At 39.7% G+C, this 20922-nt stretch overlaps 1 protein-coding gene across 4 annotated transcripts in view; it reads left to right on the forward strand.

Annotated features, from left to right (window-relative positions):
- Positions 1-20922, forward strand: part of APP (amyloid beta precursor protein) — a 137479-nt gene that overhangs the window by 80566 nt on the left and 35991 nt on the right. For 2 of the 4 annotated variants that reach the window (XM_035114849.3, XM_035114850.3), the window contains exons 6-9: positions 362-564; positions 7792-7959; positions 17389-17522; positions 20634-20708. In XM_035114849.3, coding sequence (XP_034970740.1) covers positions 362-564; positions 7792-7959; positions 17389-17522; positions 20634-20708 — 580 coding nt within the window. The remainder of the gene's footprint in view (positions 1-361; positions 565-7791; positions 7960-17388; positions 17523-20633; positions 20709-20922) is intronic. The other 2 variants (XM_035114851.3, XM_035114852.3) reach the window with 1 other exon arrangement.

Raw genomic sequence — 20922 nt, forward strand, 5'->3', positions numbered from 1 at the left:
TTTGTGAATACCATTTTATGTAACTTTCGTTGTGTGTAACACAATGAACTTTCTGACCTGGCCAGATGTTTTCCACATGTTCAGCCTCCCCAAACACAAAATAGCGATTTCCAAACCTTTAGCAGAGGTCATAGAGTCACCCATGCAATGGAAGGTCACATAGTCTAGCATTACACATTACATAGGTCACATAGTCTACACATTACATAGTCTTACACATTAAGTCACCCTAGTTCTTTTCTTAGTGAAGAAAAGTTTTTCTTTTCTTTTCTCAGTGATCAGTTTAATAAGGCTGTATCTGCATAAATGCTTAAAAAAAACATATTGTGAGGAGTTTAACAGAATCCATTGCTGCTTGCAGTTATGACAAGATAGCAGAAGAACAGCTGACAGAGGAAGAGGACATTACAGATGTGGAGGATGAAAATGCTGATGACGACGATGAAGATGGGGATGAAGCTGAAGAAGAGGCAGATGATCAGTTTCAGGAAGCCACCGAACGAACAACAAGTATCGCCACCACCACTACCACAACTACAGAGTCTGTAGAAGAGGTTGTTCGAGGTAAGCTGTTATTTACAGAGCATGAGGTCTAAGGAACTGATCTTCACAGTGTGCATATGCCCATTACTGCAAAAAAAATGTTCCAAACAGCAAAATATTCCAAGTTGCTATACCAGTCATGCTTTTCCATTGTGATTTGCTAAATCCGTGTGCCACCCCTCCCCCCTTTTGCTCCCCTCAGACTCCCGGTAACAACCTAAATCATGTTTTGATGATTGTCATCTCTGTGCACATGGATAAAAAGTGATTTAAAATAGATGTGAACTTTTAATTTAAAATAGTGTCAACCATGTGGTGAACAGTTTTAGTAAGGTATGAGAAGGGAAAGGATGCATGTCAAGAGGGGTTTGGCTTGCTGGGTCATCAGCTTATATTAAGAATGAAAAATGTTCTTGGGGGGGTAACAAAAATAGACTGGTGGTTTAATGACTCCCCGCCCTGCCCCCGCCCCCCGCCTTAGCTGTAAATGGCCTTTTATATTCTTAAGCTATCATCATTTGGAAGCCAGCAGATGATACAAATTTGGATTTACATGATATAGTGAGAAACAAGTATAGGATACAAGAACAGCAGCAATGTTTATTTTGTTAGCAGAATTTGTATAGCACTGAATTTTTAAAAAAATCTTTGGGGATTTACACCTCAGAAATAGGATGCTTAGAAAGTTGAAGAAGCATGGATATTTTCCACAACAGAATAACCTTATTCTGTGTTCTGGATACTATTTATTTGAGTATTTATGAGAGAGGGATGAACACATATGTAGAAATGAGAGCTTTCAGTGCTATTATTATTTTATTAGTCATATTTCTCTCTTTCCTTTCCTTCAAGTATCTCAGGTGTGGGGACCCTTTGCCCCCCCCCCCACAGATCCTCCAGATGTTGCTGAACTACAGCTTGCACCAACCCTGGTCTTCGGCCATGCTTGCTGAGACGGATGGGAGTTGTGTTTTAGCAACATCTTGAGAAGAGAGCTCAAGGCAGCATATAGACTCCTCTCCTCCTTCCTTTTTTCCTTGTGGGCTTTAACCATGATTTCTCTTTGCACCTGTATCAATGGTAATCATGGTTTGTGCAACCTAAGAACTCAAGTGTTTTAGTTGCTTTTGAATATGTTTCCTATAGATGTTTTGCTATGTTGTGTATTATTACATTGTACTGCATTGTTATTAACTGCCTTGAGTACATAATTGGAAAAGAGCAGAGTTACAAATTGGCATGACACATAAATTACTAGGTTCCATAGTGTTGTCAAACAAGATTCAAATCTTGTTCCTGCTTAGCATTAAGAAGTTAGCATTGATGCAGGTGTGCTGATAAATCGACTAGTGCTGAGAAAGGAAGGAGGCGATAGATTCGTTCTGGGGAATGGAGGAAGACATTTCTGAGTCTGGTCCATTCCCAGTCACTTAGCCAAGGTTTTGAGCTTAGGAACATTACCTCTGCACTTGGCTAATTAAATAAAGCAGTGATGGGAAAGTAACTTATTACAAGTATGCTTTGAATAGAGGAGATCCTAATTGCATTTTAGTTGAAATGTGGGGAAACGATCAAATAAGTATTACTTATTCAGACCTCTTTTATTACTTCTATGTGTATTGAACCATACGGTGGATAGCAGAACATTCAGTGGAACTCCTCATTTGCTTTGTTGGTGGATATATTTTTTTATCCTACATTTAAACTCCAAATGCAGCAAAAACTGTATTTGACCAGTGACATAAACAATAAGATATTCCCTTAGGACAGGTGCCGATCTCCTGCAAAAGGACCTTCAGCAACTTGGGTGCCAAAACAGAGCAAGTGTTTTCCCTCATTCCCATCAAAAAGTTGTTTTCGAGATACTTCAGTAGAAAACGCAATTGTATGTATCTCCCATACAGCCTCTCTTTCTTTGCTCAATCAATGAATCTGGGTCTGAGCTTGTCTTCCTTGACAGAGTGGAGAAGGTAGGCTGGATATTGAAGAAGGAAAGTGCTCACAAGCCTCCCTTTCTCCACACGGGAGCACCAAGAGAGGAGGGGGAAACAGTGTTGCTCAAATGGAGATCCCTCCGCATGCCATAACTCTGTACTCATGCAGGGAAAGATTGTAGCCAGTATATTTTTCTTCGCTGTAATTTCTCCTCATATTTAATAAGCAGGAGCCAAACCTCTTCTTGCTAGAATGGAACACACACAAAATGCTTCCATTTTCAGGAACATTGCAGTTTAAATCCTGCCTGGAGAATGACAGGTGGCAGCCTGTTATTTCTTGCCCGTCGGCAAACATATTATATGAAAGGTGTGTTCTTAACAGCTGTTCTACTTCAGTAAAACAGGGATGGTGGTGGAGGAGGAGAGAATGGCTTCACGTAAGAATGTTTTCCTGGGAGACTAGTAGTACAACTCTTCATTTCTATAAGCATTGTCATGAGACGAGCATATATCTGTTTTAGTAGAGGCATCAGGGGGACTGAGTCTCTGCTGCTAATGCATTGGGGTTTTTTTTAGGTTTGTACGTTTAGCTAGCATTCAGTCTGCACAGGTGCTATTACTTGTGAGCTGCAGGTTGCTAATTTCTTTCCTAACACAGTTGCCCACGGCCCTTGTCATTCCCTCAGAAGCTTTTTCAAGGACCTGAAAGTGACAAGGCAAGAAGACCTAGAGAAATGATAAGCAAGGAAGCAGAGGTGCATGCTGAGAAACAGTGTTCTCGCCACAGATCTAAGTCATATTGGCATGACATTTCCAGAGACGATCTCTTTTCCCCATGCATTCACAGATAGGTTTGCAAGGGAGAAAAATGACAGGAAGTGTCCTCAGAAGATTAAACATTTTTTAATACTGAATGACCATCTTTCATACTGATTCTAGGGCTATTTATTGTACCTTTGCCTACCTGTGTTCTGATACACTTTAATCACCATAAAATGTCTGTTGTGTGTCACAGCTACTTTGTTAGATGTCATGTCACTTTGGTATTAGGAATATTGATGAGAGAAAAAAGTGAATGCCATTTTATAAGGTCTGGCTGAAGCTGAGCAATGTGTCTCAATGCAGCCATTTCCTGAGTTCTCTTGTTCTTTCGTGATAGTTGTTACTGAGATGCTTCCTTTTTAAAGCTTTTTTAAGCTTAATGCTCACCTAAAGGGAGAACAGTCAGATACTGAACACAACAGCCTGTAAGCAACCATTTTGCAGCAGGAGACTTCACAAAGGTCTGAGTAATGTATTTGTATTTACTGGGCTATCCTTGTTTAATGCCGCTAGTCCTGTAGATCTGTCATTTATAATTCACCTGTTGGTGCTTATATATGGTATTTTGATATTTTTGAATTATTCTTTATTCCCACTACTGTAAATATAGTTCTATACACTCTCCTTTTTTTACTACCATTCTTTTGTCCTTTTATGTCTGTTAGGAACATTAGGAAATGGATATTGTCAGAGCAAATGGGATTGCTATTAGCAGTTTTATACAGTTTGACTTGGAAGGTCATTTCTGTTGCTTGTTTTTATATAGTGCCATGAGTTTACAGGGCACTTTACAGAGTAGCAACAACAATTGGTCCGTATCCCAAGTGGCTTACATAAAGACACTGGTATTTCCATCAAACTTGAGGGAGAGATTTCACTTATCATCCTAAAGTTTGATATGGGCAGAACTGGATCCATGTATTTAAAAACAACAACAGGGTGTATACAATACATTAACAAAAGAGCAATTTATGAATGTAATGCTCCTGGCCATTAAATTATGTAAGTCTGCCGATTTTGGTAAAATAACCTTTGAAGTAGTGCTCTTTCCTTTGTGCAGTGCAGGCGGTACCCATTTTAGGCACATCTAGTTAACACATGGTTGTGGACGTGCTGCGGATCCTTTTGGACCCAGAAGAGGGCAGGACCACTGGCGGAGGAGTGCCATCGCGGCTGCCTGCCCACACTAGGCGTCACGCCCCTGTGGGTAGTGTGCCACACCTCCGGGACATGCGCCAGCCCCACCCCCGCCTGCTCTCCCCCCCCCTCCCGGTGCCGGAGCATGAAGCTCCGCCACTGGGCAGGACACATGCCAACAATGCTCACAGGGACTGGGAGCAGAACCCCCATGCAAAACGTTTGCTGCCTGGAGCTATTTGATCCCTTGATTTGAAATGAATATTTCAGGGAAATCAAACGGGAGTTCTTAAAGTATAATATGCTAACTAGAAGGCCATGGGTGATAGCCAAAGTGAGTCATACAAACAGATTGATTGAAAGTATGACTTAATTGGGTGTTGCCCTATATATTCCAGGTGCACTATATAAACAGCTAATTTCATGTCCTAATTATTCTTTTTCGCTGAATTAAAAATAAACATTTGGAGGCAAAATTTAATTTTAATTATTTGGGGGTACAGATTACAATTTTAAGGTATTTACCATCGTAGAAATAATTGTTCTCTTGGACTGGAGACAAAACGAATAATTTAATTTTCCTTCCTGTAACTGCCTGCTGGGAGAATATTGCCATGGTATAGCTAATGCCTAAGCTTTATTCTTAAAAATGCATGCCAGCTTCACAGCTGTCTCCAGATAAATTCGAAAATGCCTCTTGTGTAATTAGCTTTTGTCTTTGGGTGTTAAAATTAGTATTTGGCTTCTGATTCCAAGTGTATTTTTAGAAAAACTAATTTTCTTCTTGGTAAAATTAAACTTGGAAGTTCTCTTCAGGGAATATGTCTGAAATTCTATATCCACTTACCTAGAGGAAACCCCATTGAGCTTAGTGAGGCTTGCATCAGAGTAGACATGTATAGGATTGTGCTCTAAATTATACACAGTACAGTTTTGTGCATTTTTGCTTAAAGGTAACTCCTGCTGAGTTCAAACCAACTTACTCTCAGGTAACTGTCTGTACTATACACCATATAAAATTCCTGCACAGTCAGGTACTAGCTTGCCAACTTAAGAGACTTAGGCTTATATATTTTCAAAACTGTTCTGCGGTTCTGCCAAGACATCTACATTTTTTGTCCTCTTGTGTTGTACAGTTAGACACACGTAACTCAAGGCCAATTGGATGTTCCAATTAAAGTATTCATAATATCCCTATGCCGATTCATTTGCAAAATCCCTAGGTAGTTTACACATAAGAAAAATGTAAAAGGAAAATATATAGATACAGTGTTCTAACCAAAGAAACAACGGAATTAAACAGAAATCTGTCAATAAAACATTTCAGTAAAATATCAGTAAATAAAACATCAGAGCAGCGTGATGGGTCTTATGACCAGTTGTAGACACAGTTGTTCTACAAAATGCAGTCTATCAAGTGCATTATCCCGATATACCCTAAGGTGCCAAAGGTGCCACATACCATTTAGGGCTGAATATTTCAATATTAATTTTGTTTCTTGACTGTGTCTTTTCCACCTATCTTTCAAGAGAGTCCATGGCAGAAAACATCAAAAAAGTAAAAACACCACCACCACACAATTAAAAACCAAAACATCTAAAAATACTAAGAATGTCTGAAAACATGCAAGATACTCACATACCCTCACAGCTAATAACCTCAGGGTTGTTAGGAACAGTCATAAAACACTTGAGTGAACAGGAATGTTTTTAAATTCTAAGGAGGACATTCCAGAAGTGTGAAATGGCCACAGAGAAGGCTCCGTCATGGTCCTGTGCCAACTGGGCGCAACACCAGAGAAAGGTGGCATAACATTACTGCTTTTATATGGGATGCACACAAGTGTTCTGTGTTTTCCTAGTATTTGTAGCAGTGAGCCAAAAACCTTGATGTAATAAACCATCCATTAATAAACCAACCATTGGAGGGGGATAGATTAGTGTTGTGTCTGAACCTGGGATCGTGTTTATTCTGCCTTAACAAGCCAAGCTTTCTAAGCCAACAATAGATCATGGTCTAAGGCAAAACAAGCCACCCTCCCGGATTTGGATGCTTAAGCTATCCCTTTCCTAAATTGTTTGCCTACTCAGCCAGGAAGCAGTAATTGGGTTTTAACCTTAGGCCCAAGGTTCTTTGCTTATTCTTACATGTGAACCTTACCAGGCACAGTAGCCCTTCACCGTGGTCCCAGTTGATGTGAGGAGACTTGCCAAGATAATTTTCAGAGTACTGGAGGAATGTGGGAGGACTTTGCTTATAGTGATAAGATGTTTGTAATTTTGAAAAAATGTAAGATCAAATGCATTTTGTATGGGGTAAGATAAATATCCTAGGTGAAAAGTGCATCGAAAGTCTCAGCAACCATTTGGAAGTGGGAAGGGAAATTTGGCTTACTATTTACAGTTTAAGTGATTTGAAAGACATACTGGCTAGCAGATTGGTTTTGACCTAGAAACATGCAGTGATAGGATAGAATAATAACAAAATTATGCTCCTAAAAATGTTCAGGCTAAAGATGATGGCAAACTCTTCTTCCATGAGGAAAGGGGAAAGGAAAGACAACTGAAGAACTGCCATTGTATGTTCAGCCATTTAATGTTCTGCAGATTTACAAAGGAGTATGTGTATCTGTATATATATGTATATGTATATGTATATATATATTTCCTGTTTGGAACATTATTGGTAAAGGGCTACAGATATGTACACTGATGCATAATGGGATTCTAAGATGAGCATAAAGATTTTTATTTTTATTTTTTACATTTTTAGTTCAGAGGCAGATACAGTAGCTAACCCAAATAACAAAATCTATTTAAGCTTGTAGGTGTGTGATGTGTTCCATTAGGACATGGCCCCCTGTCATACACAGAAGCATACAAAATTGGATACCTCTTGTTTTAAGGGTCGGTATTGAGAATGGGATTATATTGGGAGTAACTTCAGCTGTCCGGCCTTCATAGGTGTATCAGTCCTTTCACAGGAAGAAATAGCTTTCACTGTACTTCAATTTTGTCTTCTGAGGGGTGATTTTATAATGTGGCAATGCACGAGCATTTCCAAAGTGAATAGTGTACAGTTCAGGTCCTCCCTGATGAGCTTTCAGCACTCCACTGAGACAAGAACCAATAGGTCTTCACTTGAATCCGATTTAAATTGTGGGACTAAAAGCAGTTGGTTTTTGAAAGATGTAACAAACATGTAGAGAGACACCTAGTAGATTAACCTCTTCCTAGGGTAATTCCTGGTCTCCTAGGGCTATGTCTATAACTACGAATGAAGGTATGTAGAAGAGCATTGACAATTCCACTTTCACGCTAAATATAGTTCCTCCACATCTCCTATAATTAGAGGTGTGCTCTGAACAAGCTGAGACTGGTCCTTGCCGCTCAATGATCTCCCGCTGGTACTTTGATGTGACTGAAGGAAAGTGTGCACCATTCTTTTACGGCGGATGTGGTGGAAACCGAAACAACTTTGACACTGAGGAATACTGCATGGCAGTCTGTGGCAGCGTCAGTAAGTGGACCTCTCCAGCCTGTGGCAGTCTCTCTCTCTCTCTTTTCTATCTCGTGCCACTTTGGCTCTGCTGCTTAATTCCCCTGGGAGTGGGCCTGCACCACCACTAACCATACATCCCTCTGTCAGCTTCTCTTAATTGCTCACATCTTGTAGAGTGTGTTTAGCCATTAGTGCGTGTGTCTCTCTCTTTCTATTCAAGCTTGACAATTGGCAACTTTTGTTTTCCCATCTGTGACTTGTTATAGGCACAAGGTAATGGAAGCAGGGAAATGAAGCACTTGGAATGAGAGTCTCTGTTGTAGGGCTTGCTGTAGAAATGCATTTGCTCGTGTGTGTCTGTGCCTTTGTTCTCATGCACGTACAATGTGTGGTTAAAACAGAAACAGCCCACAAGCCTGTAAAGCTGCCTTTGATTGTTTTATTTTGTTCGCTGTCCTCTTTTGGGGAAACGCTAGGCATGCATCAAAATGGCAGGATGCATAAGTTCACATTCTAAACAACAACAAAATGGTTCCAGTGGAAAAAGTTTCTTAGTTTGCTTATATCTTTCCTTTTCCTTTTATAAAACATATCTCCCCCCACCCCGGTGGTGATAAGGAAAGAGTCTGTTTCACACATGTGTGTACATTGTTTTTGTTCTTTTGTACATTGGGTAGCTAGCAAACAATTTGTGTTTGGAAATCACAATAAACACTAGGAACAGGCCTCTGTTTCATGGAATTCTCCCTTGCCTCTTTTTCAATACAGTGACAAGGAAGAGGTTGGAAACTTCCACTACTTCTTTTGATTACCCATAGTTTAGTATGTTGCCCAAACCCTAAACTGTGGTAAGTCTTTGGTTTGTAAAAACACTAAGGATTCATTAGCTATATTGTACTTTGTTGGACTATTTGTGGTAACTTTTCAGATCATCTGGACTGCTTTATTCTTTGGAAAGTTGTATGTCCCATTTTTCAACACAATCTTCTATTGACACCATCCTTCCCCCCACCTCAATTTCTAGCAGAGGTCTCAAATTGTTCTAATATTGATCATTATGGTGGCCCTGGCAAAGATCTGTCCAAAGATGTAAACCAAAGGTCCTAGGATATATTTTTAAAAACATCTGTATGAGACAAAAGCAAAAAACCCAACAGCAAATTTGTACAAGATTAAAACAAACAAAAACGTACATTTGAGAAATAGTATATTTGACGTAGCTACACAGCAGATGTCATATACTATTGTAGGGAGATTGATTAAAAATGGACAGTTTTTATAGTTTTAAAAGCCGAAAAACTGAACTGTGGTCTGAACCAAATAAGGTAATAGCTTTGAAGTAACCGTTCTGTTGTCTCAGCTCTGCCTGATAGAATTCCCATGGGTGAGGGGACATGAAGAGAGAAAGCAAATCGAATTTTATAAACATATGATATAATTCCAGCCTTTTCTTCTGAACATGAAATATAGGCTGCTTCTCTTTCTCTCTTGTCTTCTATCTAGCAAGGGATATTTCACCTCATTTTCATCTGAGATAACTTTAAAGGTTAAGGCTTCTCACTTTTATACTAAAACATGTCACACTACTTCATGCCTTCTTTGACAAAGAAAAGCCTGATAAGTTGCCCCCTCAGGTTGACTGTCTTGAAGCACATCAAATTAAATTCAACCAAACCAGTTTTAATTAAAAAAATGAGTTATAGTTGCACTATTGGGTCAAATCTGAGCAGAAACTAGAGAGGTAATTCAAACATTCATCAGTCATCAAATCTGCAGTATGAACTGGTAACATTCAAGACCGGCTGCACCAATAAATGTTTTTGCAAATGTGAATTTGCCCTGAATCTCAAAGGTCCATTTACTGGAGCCAGTGTATGACAGACTGAATTCTTGGTTTCCAACTCACTAAAGAACCTTCAGTTGCTTCCTTGTCAGCTCAATGTACTTCCTTCTCCCTTGGGAAGAAGAAGGCCTAGAAACCAATACAGTTTCAGACAGTTTTTCACCTCAGATGCTTTTTCAGCACAGTGTTTCAAATGTTCCTGAGCAAGATAGTAACCATTTAATCAAGAACATACCATCATACATCATAAATGTTATATCAGAATGAAATGATGTCTGAAGGAAAACCACCCCTCATGCAATCTTGACCTACTGTGCTCAACACTAGAGACCCCACAGTGCATCTCACCACTTTCAGAAGCATAATTGGTTGGGGTGTAAGACAGCCCCTTTTCTAATGTGGCACCCATGTTGTAGAACTTCCTTGAAATTTTTGATTGACCCCCTGTCTTTTAAGCTTCTGGTGAGTGGCTAGAACCTTTTTATTTTGCTGATCTTTTAATATAGATAAAAGTTTTGTATCCCAATTTTCCTGAGGACTATCTCCCTCCCCCTTGATTTTATTGTTTGAAATTGATTCTAGTCATTTGAATTGTATTTACTATGCAGTGTTTATTTTATTACCTTTATGCATTTAGTTTATATAAAGAAAAGCAGGATGTAACACAAGCAATATAACTTTTTCATAATTTTTATTTTATTTATCTCTCTCTAGTCTTGTTGAAATTAGCTAGCCATCAGGCAATAGAAATGCTAAGCAAGGTTTATTTTAGCAAACAAATGAGATAATGTCAGACCTGGGTGGATAACAGTGAACTTACTTTAAATATTACCTTGCATGCATGCATGCATGCATGCATGCATACATACATACATACATACATAGAATCCACTTAACCTTTAGTTTCTCCCCCACCTCTCCAGTAGAATTTAAGAGTTGAGGAACTCTCAATAATATATTTCAGGGTGGATTTCCCACCCACCCACAACTATTAAAGCACAGCATAATTAAAGATATCTTAAAAAGAAACGCATGCTGTGCAGTCTTTAAGTGTGATTAATTGTATGGGTAATACATTGTTGTTTTGTGTGTGTTTTAATAACGTTGCAATTATGAAAGGGGTTGTTGGGTTAACCCAGAACATGGCTGGATGCCAATAATGGGGCTTACACACACTCAAGTATTTGCCTTTAAAACCTGTAATCCCAATGTTTATGACTTGCCTGGATTGCTGTGCGGTCCAGAGTTGCTGCTGTTTTAGAAAAGCAAAATCTACACACACACACTTTAGTCTCACAGAACTTACTCTGTTGGATCCTAGCCCATGTATTTATACTGTGGAACAATGATTTATAGCACAGCTGCTATTTTTAATTGTTAAATTTCATTTCACTCTCAAGTGGGCAGACTATATCAGATTAGAGCAGGCTTCCTCAACCTCGGGTCTCCAGATGTTTTTGGCCTACAACTTCCATGATCCCTAGCTAGCAGGACCAGTGGTCAAGGATGATGGGAATTGTAGTCTCAAAACATCTGGAGTGCCGAGGTTGAGGAAGTCTGGATTAGGGGCTCTCCGCTGGAGGCGGGTCCATCAGGGTGAATGGGGCACTGCCCCACCAACTTCAGCCAGCCCCTCTCCCCGTCTTTCTGCTTTCTGTCTTGGCCCTGCTTGCCAGGTTCCTTCTCCTCCATCTCAGTGCTGCCCTTGTCGAATTGCATTTGCACATCATAGTAAACCATTGTTTATAGTGAAGGAAACAAGTCACAGTAGGACTCAGGCTCACACCTTCTCCTCCAGCATGTCCACAAGCAGGAGTTCAGAAGCCTTCACTTCTATTTTTGATGAACTGTAGTCAATTTTGTCCAAACCCAACAAACCGTAGTTCTTCTTGTCTTTGTTTAAAACAAGACAGCTTTAAACAATTGTTATGAAGATGGCTTGCTTCAAGAAACCATAGTTAAGTTAAACCACTGTTTGTAAGTTTTGGACCTCATGCTAAATGTTGGTTAATCAAAAACTGAATTAAAATCTTTTGAAGAGGGGGAGAGCAGCATGGAACTGCAGCTTATTCCCTTCATTCTAACAATGTCCCAAATACATCTGCTGTCTGTAAGAACTGGCAATCAACATAAGAGCATTGAACACATCACCTCTTGTGTAGTGCTGGAGTGAGGAACTGACACAGCTTCTTGGCAAAATCAAGGTGTATCCTGGCTAGTGATTTCACAGGCAACTACCTGATTCTCTCCCTGCAGTTAATTTTCAGCAAAACCAGGTTTGCATTCTGCTTTAGTTTTGTTCCTCCGAGAATCCAACCAAGCCAGTTTTTGTTGTTTTATTGGCACCATCCAGCTCCAGAGAAATCAAGAAACTATTTAAAAGAAAATGTTCCTTATCTCTAGTGCTCGGATGTTTTCCTCAAGCTGCCAGAAAATGAAACACAATTTTTGGGGGATTTTGCCAGTCTCATTAGTGAGTTGAGTGGTTTAGCAATATCTTAAAATTTGTTGGCATTAACCATTTTATAGCTGATAGTGGAATAGTCTAGACATTATTCTTGCTTGGAAATATTAGGTTTGTATAACAGTTTCTTTTGAAATTGCAGATGCATTGTTTTATAGAGTAATTACCCTCTTCAACAGTTTGCTTACGAGTGTGTTCTCCTTACCCAGAAGTACTACAGAGGCTAAAAGCTTTAAACATTTTATTTTATGAAGTTTCAGCAGTAATAATAATAAGTAGTAGTAGTAGTTAACTGTTTTGGTTCATACACATAGTTTTAAGAGAACAGGGAAGAAAAGAATAAGAGACATGAATTTTGAAAACCTAGGTTCAGAGTTCAAGATCACAGGATTGTCTTTGAAATATACCATCCCTACTTTTGTTTCCCAGGAAAAAAATTGTAACAAGCAAACAGTAATGATTATACAGTATATCAGTGTTATTTTGACAAATACAATCAAATAACACTTTGAGTATTGTTTATCTGTTGAAAATGGACTCTTCAACTTTAGTACCGGTAGTTAAACTAGCATTTAGTTGTGCTAAAATATCTTTCATTGAGAGGCTTGAAGGTTAAGCCTCATACTACAGCATTTAATTGTAGTCTGCACATTTCTGCAGTGGACTAGTGCCATGGCAGTGGCAGAACGAGGAGCTGTAATTAATCCACACAGTAGTAAATCCTTTTGCTGCAATGATTCAAGTGCATGTCAGTTTGAAATTGCCCCGTGGTGTGTGAGTTGATATTGATCCCTGGATGCAGGTGACAAAAAGTACTCAGTCAAGCCAATTTACAACTAGCTAGGTTGAGAATAAAATCACGCTGGACTTCTCTGCATTAAAATACTGTTCCATCACCTTAAAATGGAAAGCGAGGTAAAGTCAAAAAGCGAGACAGACATATGAGCTAATCTGAGGTTAAACTAGCAATTTAATCCAGTTTTTTAAAAAAGGAGGTGGAGAAAAGTAACATACATTTGTTTGTTTGGCTTCTTCTGGCTTTTACATAGGGCATAAACATGCTTATTTTTACAGCAAGAATGTATTGTGTTGTGTTAGGAATGTATTCACAGAATTGATGTTGAAGCAACCTCTTAAGTTTTATATAACGTAGCTTCCCACCCCCCAACTACAATCAACATCATGCAATAAGAAGACGTTATGTATTTAATGTGCTTGCAGGTGGTGCTGTGGGTTAAACCACAGAGTCTAGGGCTTGCTGATCAGAAGGTCGGCAGTTCGAATCCCTGCCGATGGGGTGAGCTCCCGTTGCTCGGTCCCAGCTCCTGCCAACCTAGCAGTTCGAAAGCACGTCAAAGTGCAAGTAGATAAATAGGGACCGCACAAGCGGGAAGGTAAATGGCGTTTCCTTGCGCTGCTCTGGTTCGCCAGAAGCGGCTTTGTCATGCTGGCATCATGACATGGAAGCTGTACGCCGGCTCCCTCGGCCTATAGAGCGAGATGAGCGCCGCAACCCCAGAGTCAGTCACGACTGGACCTAATGGTCAGGAGTCCCTTTACCTTTACCTTTTATCTGTATTAAAACTCTAGCATATGTCCCAAATTAGAGCTTCCTTAGAATCTTGGTGCTAAGTAGGATGCAAAATTAATGCTGGCGTGTAAGCTAAGAAAACAGACAGGGAGCGAAAGCTTTGAAAGAAATGCTATTGTGTGAGGCTGCTGAACTTCAGGGCTTCCCTGTTCTTGCAGTTCAACTGCTCTGTTGGTTTGACTCTAGGTGAGCTTGTTCATCTAGCCCAGGCATCCCCAAACTGCGGCCCTCCAGATGTTTTGGCCTACAACTCCCATGATCCCTAGCTAAGAGGACCAGTAGTCAGGGATGATGGGAATTGTAGTCCAAAACATCTGGAGGGCCGAAGTTTGGGGATGCCTGATCTAGCCCTACTTCTGAAGGGCATAATGCAGATGTGCACATCCTGTGCTCTGTGAATAGTTGGTGTGGGGCGTGCATGCCTCAGGACACACATTGTCCAATCCAATTTTCAGTTTGCCTGTAGCTCAGGCATAGGCAACCTTTGGCCCTCCAGATGTTTTGTCCTACAACTCCCATGATCCCTAGCTAACAGGACCAGTGGTCAGAGATTATGGGAAATGTAGTCCAAAACATCTGGAGGGCCAAAGGTTGCTTGTGCCTGCTTTAGCTGATAATTTTAGGGATGCTAAATTGGGAGTGGAGAACCCATGAACTTCCATGTGCTTTGGACTCCCATCAACCTCAGTCAGCAGTCAGGGGAGAAGAAAGTTGTAATCCATCGACATCTAGAGGGCCACAGGTTCCTAATCCCTAGGCTGAAGGACAGAATAAATTTATTGGGTATCAAACCAGATTCACCCTGTAAAGGACAACTATGTGAACCAGTTGCTGGTGGTGTGAAATATATGTTTATTCTGAGACAGTAGTGTAGGGTGGTGTTGGTGCTCTAACTGCTATTAGCCCCAACTGTCAGTCAGGGATGATGGTAGTTGTAGACAAATAACATATGGAGGGTCACCTGCTTCCCATCCCTGTGCTAAACTGCCTTCCATCCAACCCTCCAGCCCCACATCCCATAGTCACTGGAACATTTCTATTCAGACAGTCTTTGGTGCTGGAAGCAAGTTTATACGGAAGAAAGACATTTGTGGGAGTAGGAGAGCAAGCCCTTCTTCTTCTTCTTCTTCTTCTTCTTCTTCTTCTTCTTCTTCTTCTTCTTCTTCTTCTTCTTCTTCTTCTTCTTCTTCTTCCCTTTTATTCTCCTGCTCAAATGTGAATGGGGAAGCACAAAAGTTAAGCGATCTGATCTGCTGCTGACACATCTCATTTGTCTCTTATTCTTTCCTTGTCAGGGCTACGTTGCTCTCTGGCACAGCTATGCAATATGTTGCCTAAAGTGAACAGCAGTTGCCCCAGGCAGCAGCCAAGTATTGAACTGTACCAGTCCTTCCATCTTACTACCATACAGTAGTGTCCTGGGGTCAACTGCCTCTACCTCCCCCCCCCCCCCCCCCCGTGCAGCTGTACATGCAGTGTGCTCTATTTTCAGGGATGATAGTGGAACAGCCAGCTTCTATTAATTAAAAAAAAGTTTGAAATTTAAAAGTCAGAAAATGACACGGTTGCCAAATGGAAAGCATGGCATCACGAGTTTCGCAATCACTAACCGCTGAGTGCCTAAGATTGCTGTGCAAACACTTCTCATTGCAACTTCTTCTTTTTTCTTTTTTGATTTGTGTGTGTGAAGAGGACTTAACATTTTTTCCGGGTGCAAAGTACTGTAGTCTGGATGTCAGCAAAATGTGATAGCTTTCTTTTGAAGAAGCCATCTGCATTCCCCAGTGGGGTGAGCCAGGGCTATGCATTTATCTCTCAGAAATCAGTTCGGAAACAGGTTCTTTTGCCTTGTGGGAAAACATTAGCAGTACAAATTGGACATGCCTCAAATCGATGTGGTTTGCTTTGTGCGACATACAGAAATTTGCCATTGCTGGACACAACTACAGCTTGTGCAGTCCCACTTGTTCAATTAGTATTGGTACCATTCCTAACATAGACTCTATGCTGAGACTAGCTGTTTGTCTAACAGGGAACTTGTAACCTTTCCGTCAACAGTTGTGGGATACAACACCTGCGTCTTCATCCTAGCTATAATAGTGACAGTAGAGAGATGTTTCTGTGAACCTTTCTGACTATTGTTGATAGGTAATTTGGGTGACACTTTCTGCAGTTAATTTTGAGTCTTTCTAAAAAAAGAGAGCCATCGCACAAGTAGTTGTACCTTAAATCTTTGGTACTGGTTGTCTTTGAAACTAAAACTGTGAAGTTGTACTCAAATATGGCTGTTTACAGGAATGTACACTTTTCTAATTTGTGTTTGTACTGTGCCTTCAGAGGTTCTCTAAAAATGTCAAATATGCGTTGTGCCGCATACAAGTATCTAACAGCTTCTGAAGAAACACTGAAATGTGAAATATTTAGCATCTTTCAGTTTGGAAATGCATTTTTTTAATTGATTGTCGAATGCATTTTATGTTCATTTCTTACATTTGGAAAGTTTACTCCTCCATAAGTTCTTGAAAGTTCAGAATGCTGAAAAAGGGCTTTACACTTTACAGTTGAGTTTTGGATAAACAATAATATAGGGAAATAAAATTCCAGGGAAGATGCTTTGAGTGCTTATCTGCATGTGTACACATTATAATTTCATGTTTAAATAAGCTTTTGATTTTTTTATCTGTATTTTGGGAAATTATTGTAGTGTAGTGGTAGTCAGGAAACATATTTTTTTCCTGCAGAAACTCTCAGGTTTAGTACTCCAGTTGAAAGAGCTAGGTAGCAGGGAAAGTTAAAGACCTTTCCTGAGAATATAGGTAGCCTCTGAAAGTCAGGTTAGACAACACTGACCTAGAGAAACATATAAGGCAGCTTTGGCTGTTCCTAATTCCACTTAAAACTAAGAGAAAGTTTGGTCAAACCCCAAATTATTAGCAGTGAAATTTGACATTTGACCATTAGGAATTGTTAATGTCAGTCATGTAATGAGAAACAAAAGTATGTGGCATTTTTCTGGAAGTTAGACATTTGTGGAGCTGCATACAGTATATCAAATATTTCTGTCTCCCAGTAAAATAGAAAACATAGAACCAAAGTATATCTCAGCAATTCTAACATAATGATAAAATTGGTTAGGTATATAGAACAGTCAGAAAATGCAAATGTGTTGTTGGAAGTTATGTATAAGAAAAGGGTTTTGTAGAACAGAGTTGTAATATGGTCCCTCTGGACTTCAGGCAGTATGACTCAGGAGTACTGTACCTAGTTTTAAAATCCTTGCCTCTTCTGATTGTTTATATATTTTGTGTGGAATCTTTGCATGCTTTCTTAATTCCTAATGTGGGCAAAATCTTTTTATCTGTGTGGGTCCCCCCCCCCACTGCCATGAAACAAAATCTTCTCTTTATGAACCATCCTCTTTTTATATTCCTCTAGTAGCTAGTTGCTTTAAATAGTTGCCATATATTGGAAGTGTACAGATGCATCTATATTTCACTTTTAAAGTGAACCTTTTGCCTCTTTATTCCTTTTGTAAATCCCCATCTATAGTTCCCACCACAGCTGCCAGCACTCCTGATGCTGTTGACAAGTACTTGGAGACACCTGGTGATGAGAATGAGCATTCCCATTTCCAAAAAGCAAAAGAGAGGCTTGAAGCCAAGCACCGTGAAAGAATGTCTCAGGTGAGTTATAAACTGATCTTCCTATTGGAGTTTGATATCCTTTCTCCTCCCTAAAATGGGTCAGAAGACCTCTCCTTGCATAATTTACTGCACAAGTTTTTTTGTTCTTGACAGTCAAGCTACTGACATGCAGTGAAAGAAAAGTGGTACGTAGTAGAGTTGCATTTTTCATAGAACCAATTTGGGTGGGTGGGTAGGAATTATATAATGGTTCTGTGCAAAGTGCAATGAGACATTTTGAGCTGAAAGGATGTTGGGGGGGGGGGAGAGAGAGAACATGCAACAATGCCCTCTAATTCATTCTGGACAGCTGTCTCTGTGGTCTGAAGCAAATAGCTCCCTTCTTCTCAGGACTGGCCGTGTAGCAACTGTCCAGGCGCAGACAGAATACCCAATCTCTTGGCAGTCATGCCATAACACTTGCTTAGGTTTTACAGTGTTCTTCGTATAACTAGTACAGACATTTGGGGGTTTTGTTTTGCTTTTTTAAAGAATTACCTCATGGCTGGCAGGTGTTTTCCATTTGCCCTTTCCCTCAGAAATATCAGAACTGCTGATAATCATAAAACTCACTGTGTAGAACACCTACTCAGGATAAAATCTCCTTTTTGAAGTACAATGGGGTTGGTGTGATTAGAATATGCCTTGATAATAATGGATGGCATATGTTGACTCTTCTCCCCATCCATTCCCCTGCATTATATCATGCTGTGTGTCCTGAATTCTGAGAACAGTTTGACTTTGAAATGGCTGCCTTCTTTAAATCTCAGCCCAGAAGTTGTCGTTTTCTCGGCATGAAGCAGCCAAGTCTTTGAAGTATCATAAATCTGTATGGCTGTGATAGCTTTGTATTTTCAATGAAGGAGAATAGCTTTATAAGCACTTATAGGGCAACTTCATGGTACTTGTGGAGCCCTTCTTCAATGAATGCATGTTAATCTAGTGATTTTTATTCTTGTTTCTATCAGTTGGGTCTGTCTATCCCCCACAGATGATTTTTTGAAAAAATAATAATAATTTCTAATTCCGTGACCTTCAAAACCCAAAACCCAAAATGTATTTATTTTTCCCTTTCTTGCTACACTGATGTATGTGGATGGTGTCTGGCAGAAGCTGATGAATTTTTCTGGCCAGCTAGAGTACATAGACCATTTAGATTTAACTGACGACAAAAACATAGCCTGCTAAAATAACAGCTTGGGCCAGTGTCTTATTTTTTAAAAGATAACCATGCTTTTCAAGTTCTGCAAAGTATTTATCATCCCTGCACCAGATTGAACTCTGGGCCTCCCAATTTGCATCTCTTCAGACCAGCCTCATGACCTGCTATTTTATAATCTCACCTATAATCTGTTTGAGGAGCGGGTGAGAGATGTTGAAAACTTGCTCAAGCCGAGCAAGATACTGTCTTATCACATTGGCAAGAATGCTAATTTCCACAGAGTGTGTTAGCCATGTGCACTTTAGATTTGAAGGTTGGGTAAAAAGACAAAAGGGAAAGCCTATTGTGTGAAGAATTATACTTAAAGCTACAGTACATAAACCATTTGCAAGCAAAACTGGTGGGTGTGAATGCAAATATCATAATTCATGATAAAGGAAAAAATTAAGGTCAAACTATATGTTCTAATATAGTTCTAATATGTTCTAATATATAGCTTAATTTCATAGTATTCAGCTCATCTCTCGCAAGGGAATGATTCTTATCAGATTCACAGCAAGGAAAGGAAGGGGGATTTGTCCCTTCCTTGCCCAGACACACACCACAAAAATGGGGGGTGCACAGCTATGAGGCTTAGTTTTAAAAGTACCCATTCGCACCAGTGACATTTAGCTGTGTGTGTTGTGCCTGGGCTGGCTGTGGCAAACACCACACACTGCGAGCCCAGTTATCCACCCCCACCCGCAGTGTCTGTAATTAATTTAACAAAAACCAAATATGTAGCTGCATGGATTCTTAGTCCAGGACTTCCCCATTTTGGAGGCACAGCTAAAAAACTAACAAAGCTACCACAAAATAGCGGGTTCACTGAAGAAGAAAATTCCAGCGCTTAGAGCCTCCATTCCAGTAGAACAGGCAAAATATTTGTACCCCCTTTAAATAAATAAAAAACTGCAAAAAAGCAGGCAACCTCCCCATTCCCCTCCAAAACTACACACAAACACTATCTACATCTACCTATCTATCTATCTCTATCATCTATCTGCTTATCTACACACATACACACACAAACATACATTCACAAAACATAGAGCTACAGCAGACCCACAGTCTCAGTCTTCTTTTCCCTATACCTTGGTTGTTTTTAAGCTTACTTTTTTATATTTAAATTAATGCTATAGATTCAATAATGTTCAAGGTACTATGGTCTTTAAGGGGGTAAAACATATTTAGGGAATGAAGAACCTGATCTCTTAATTTAGGGTTTCGCAAATCATCTGCCTTCTGTGTTTCATAATCCCTGAGCATAATATGTAATAGAATCTGCTCACTAATTCATATATCTGTTCAGTTTCTGCCCCCTAAAAAAAGAAAAGCCCTGTTGTGAAGGACCTTAAAATTCAGAGTGCTAATTGTGGGAAAGAGTTTCAGAAGTGTGCTATTTTGCTTGTCAGTTTGATCTTAGCCGTATGCCATTGTTGCAGAAAAACTAAAACACTTCACAGCAAGTGGTATATTGAAGGGAAACTCAATTTTTGCCCATTTGTTTTCCAGCTTTCTATTTAAAACCTGACCTATTTTCATATTGGTCATAGTTAGCTTGGTGGGGTGGACAGAGTAGCAGGGTTGAAACCTGTCTTTGAGAACCCAGTATATACATTACATTTCGTTTTGTTGCTCTGGGCTCATCACTTTCCCTCAGCCTAAGGTACCTTTGAAGATTATTGGGAGGGTACATGAGCTAATAATTAAAAACTTAAACTCTAAAACAATGCTGCTTTTTCTGTAAAATAAAAATCAGGTGCCATCATAAATTGATAAAAGTGTTGTGGGTGCCAAAATAGCTTTGTTGGATTAATTTTATTTTTTCAACCACCCAAATATCTCAAATCGCCTTCTGTATATGAACATAATACGATTTGCTTGTTTTGTATTTTATGTCTGGGCAGGTCATGAGGGAATGGGAGGAGGCAGAACACCAAGCAAAGAATTTGCCAAAGGCTGATAAAAAGGCAGTCATCCAGGTAAGGAGAAAAGGAATGTCCCATGCCAATTAGGATTGCAAAATAAAAATAAATGTGTAGCAAAAATGAGTTCCAGCGTGTACCTTGAGGTTTGCAAATGTAGAGTTACTTGTTCTGTACCGTGAATTTGGAGATCACTCCCTCAACACAATGTGGAATCTGCCTTCACAAGTCTAGGTGACTTAAATCCTGGTCACACATTACCAATATAGCT

This window comes from Zootoca vivipara, chromosome 4 (assembly GCF_965207765.1).
Source record: "Zootoca vivipara chromosome 4, rZooViv2.hap1.1, whole genome shotgun sequence".
In the NCBI taxonomy this organism is placed as follows: Eukaryota; Metazoa; Chordata; class Lepidosauria; order Squamata; family Lacertidae; genus Zootoca; species Zootoca vivipara.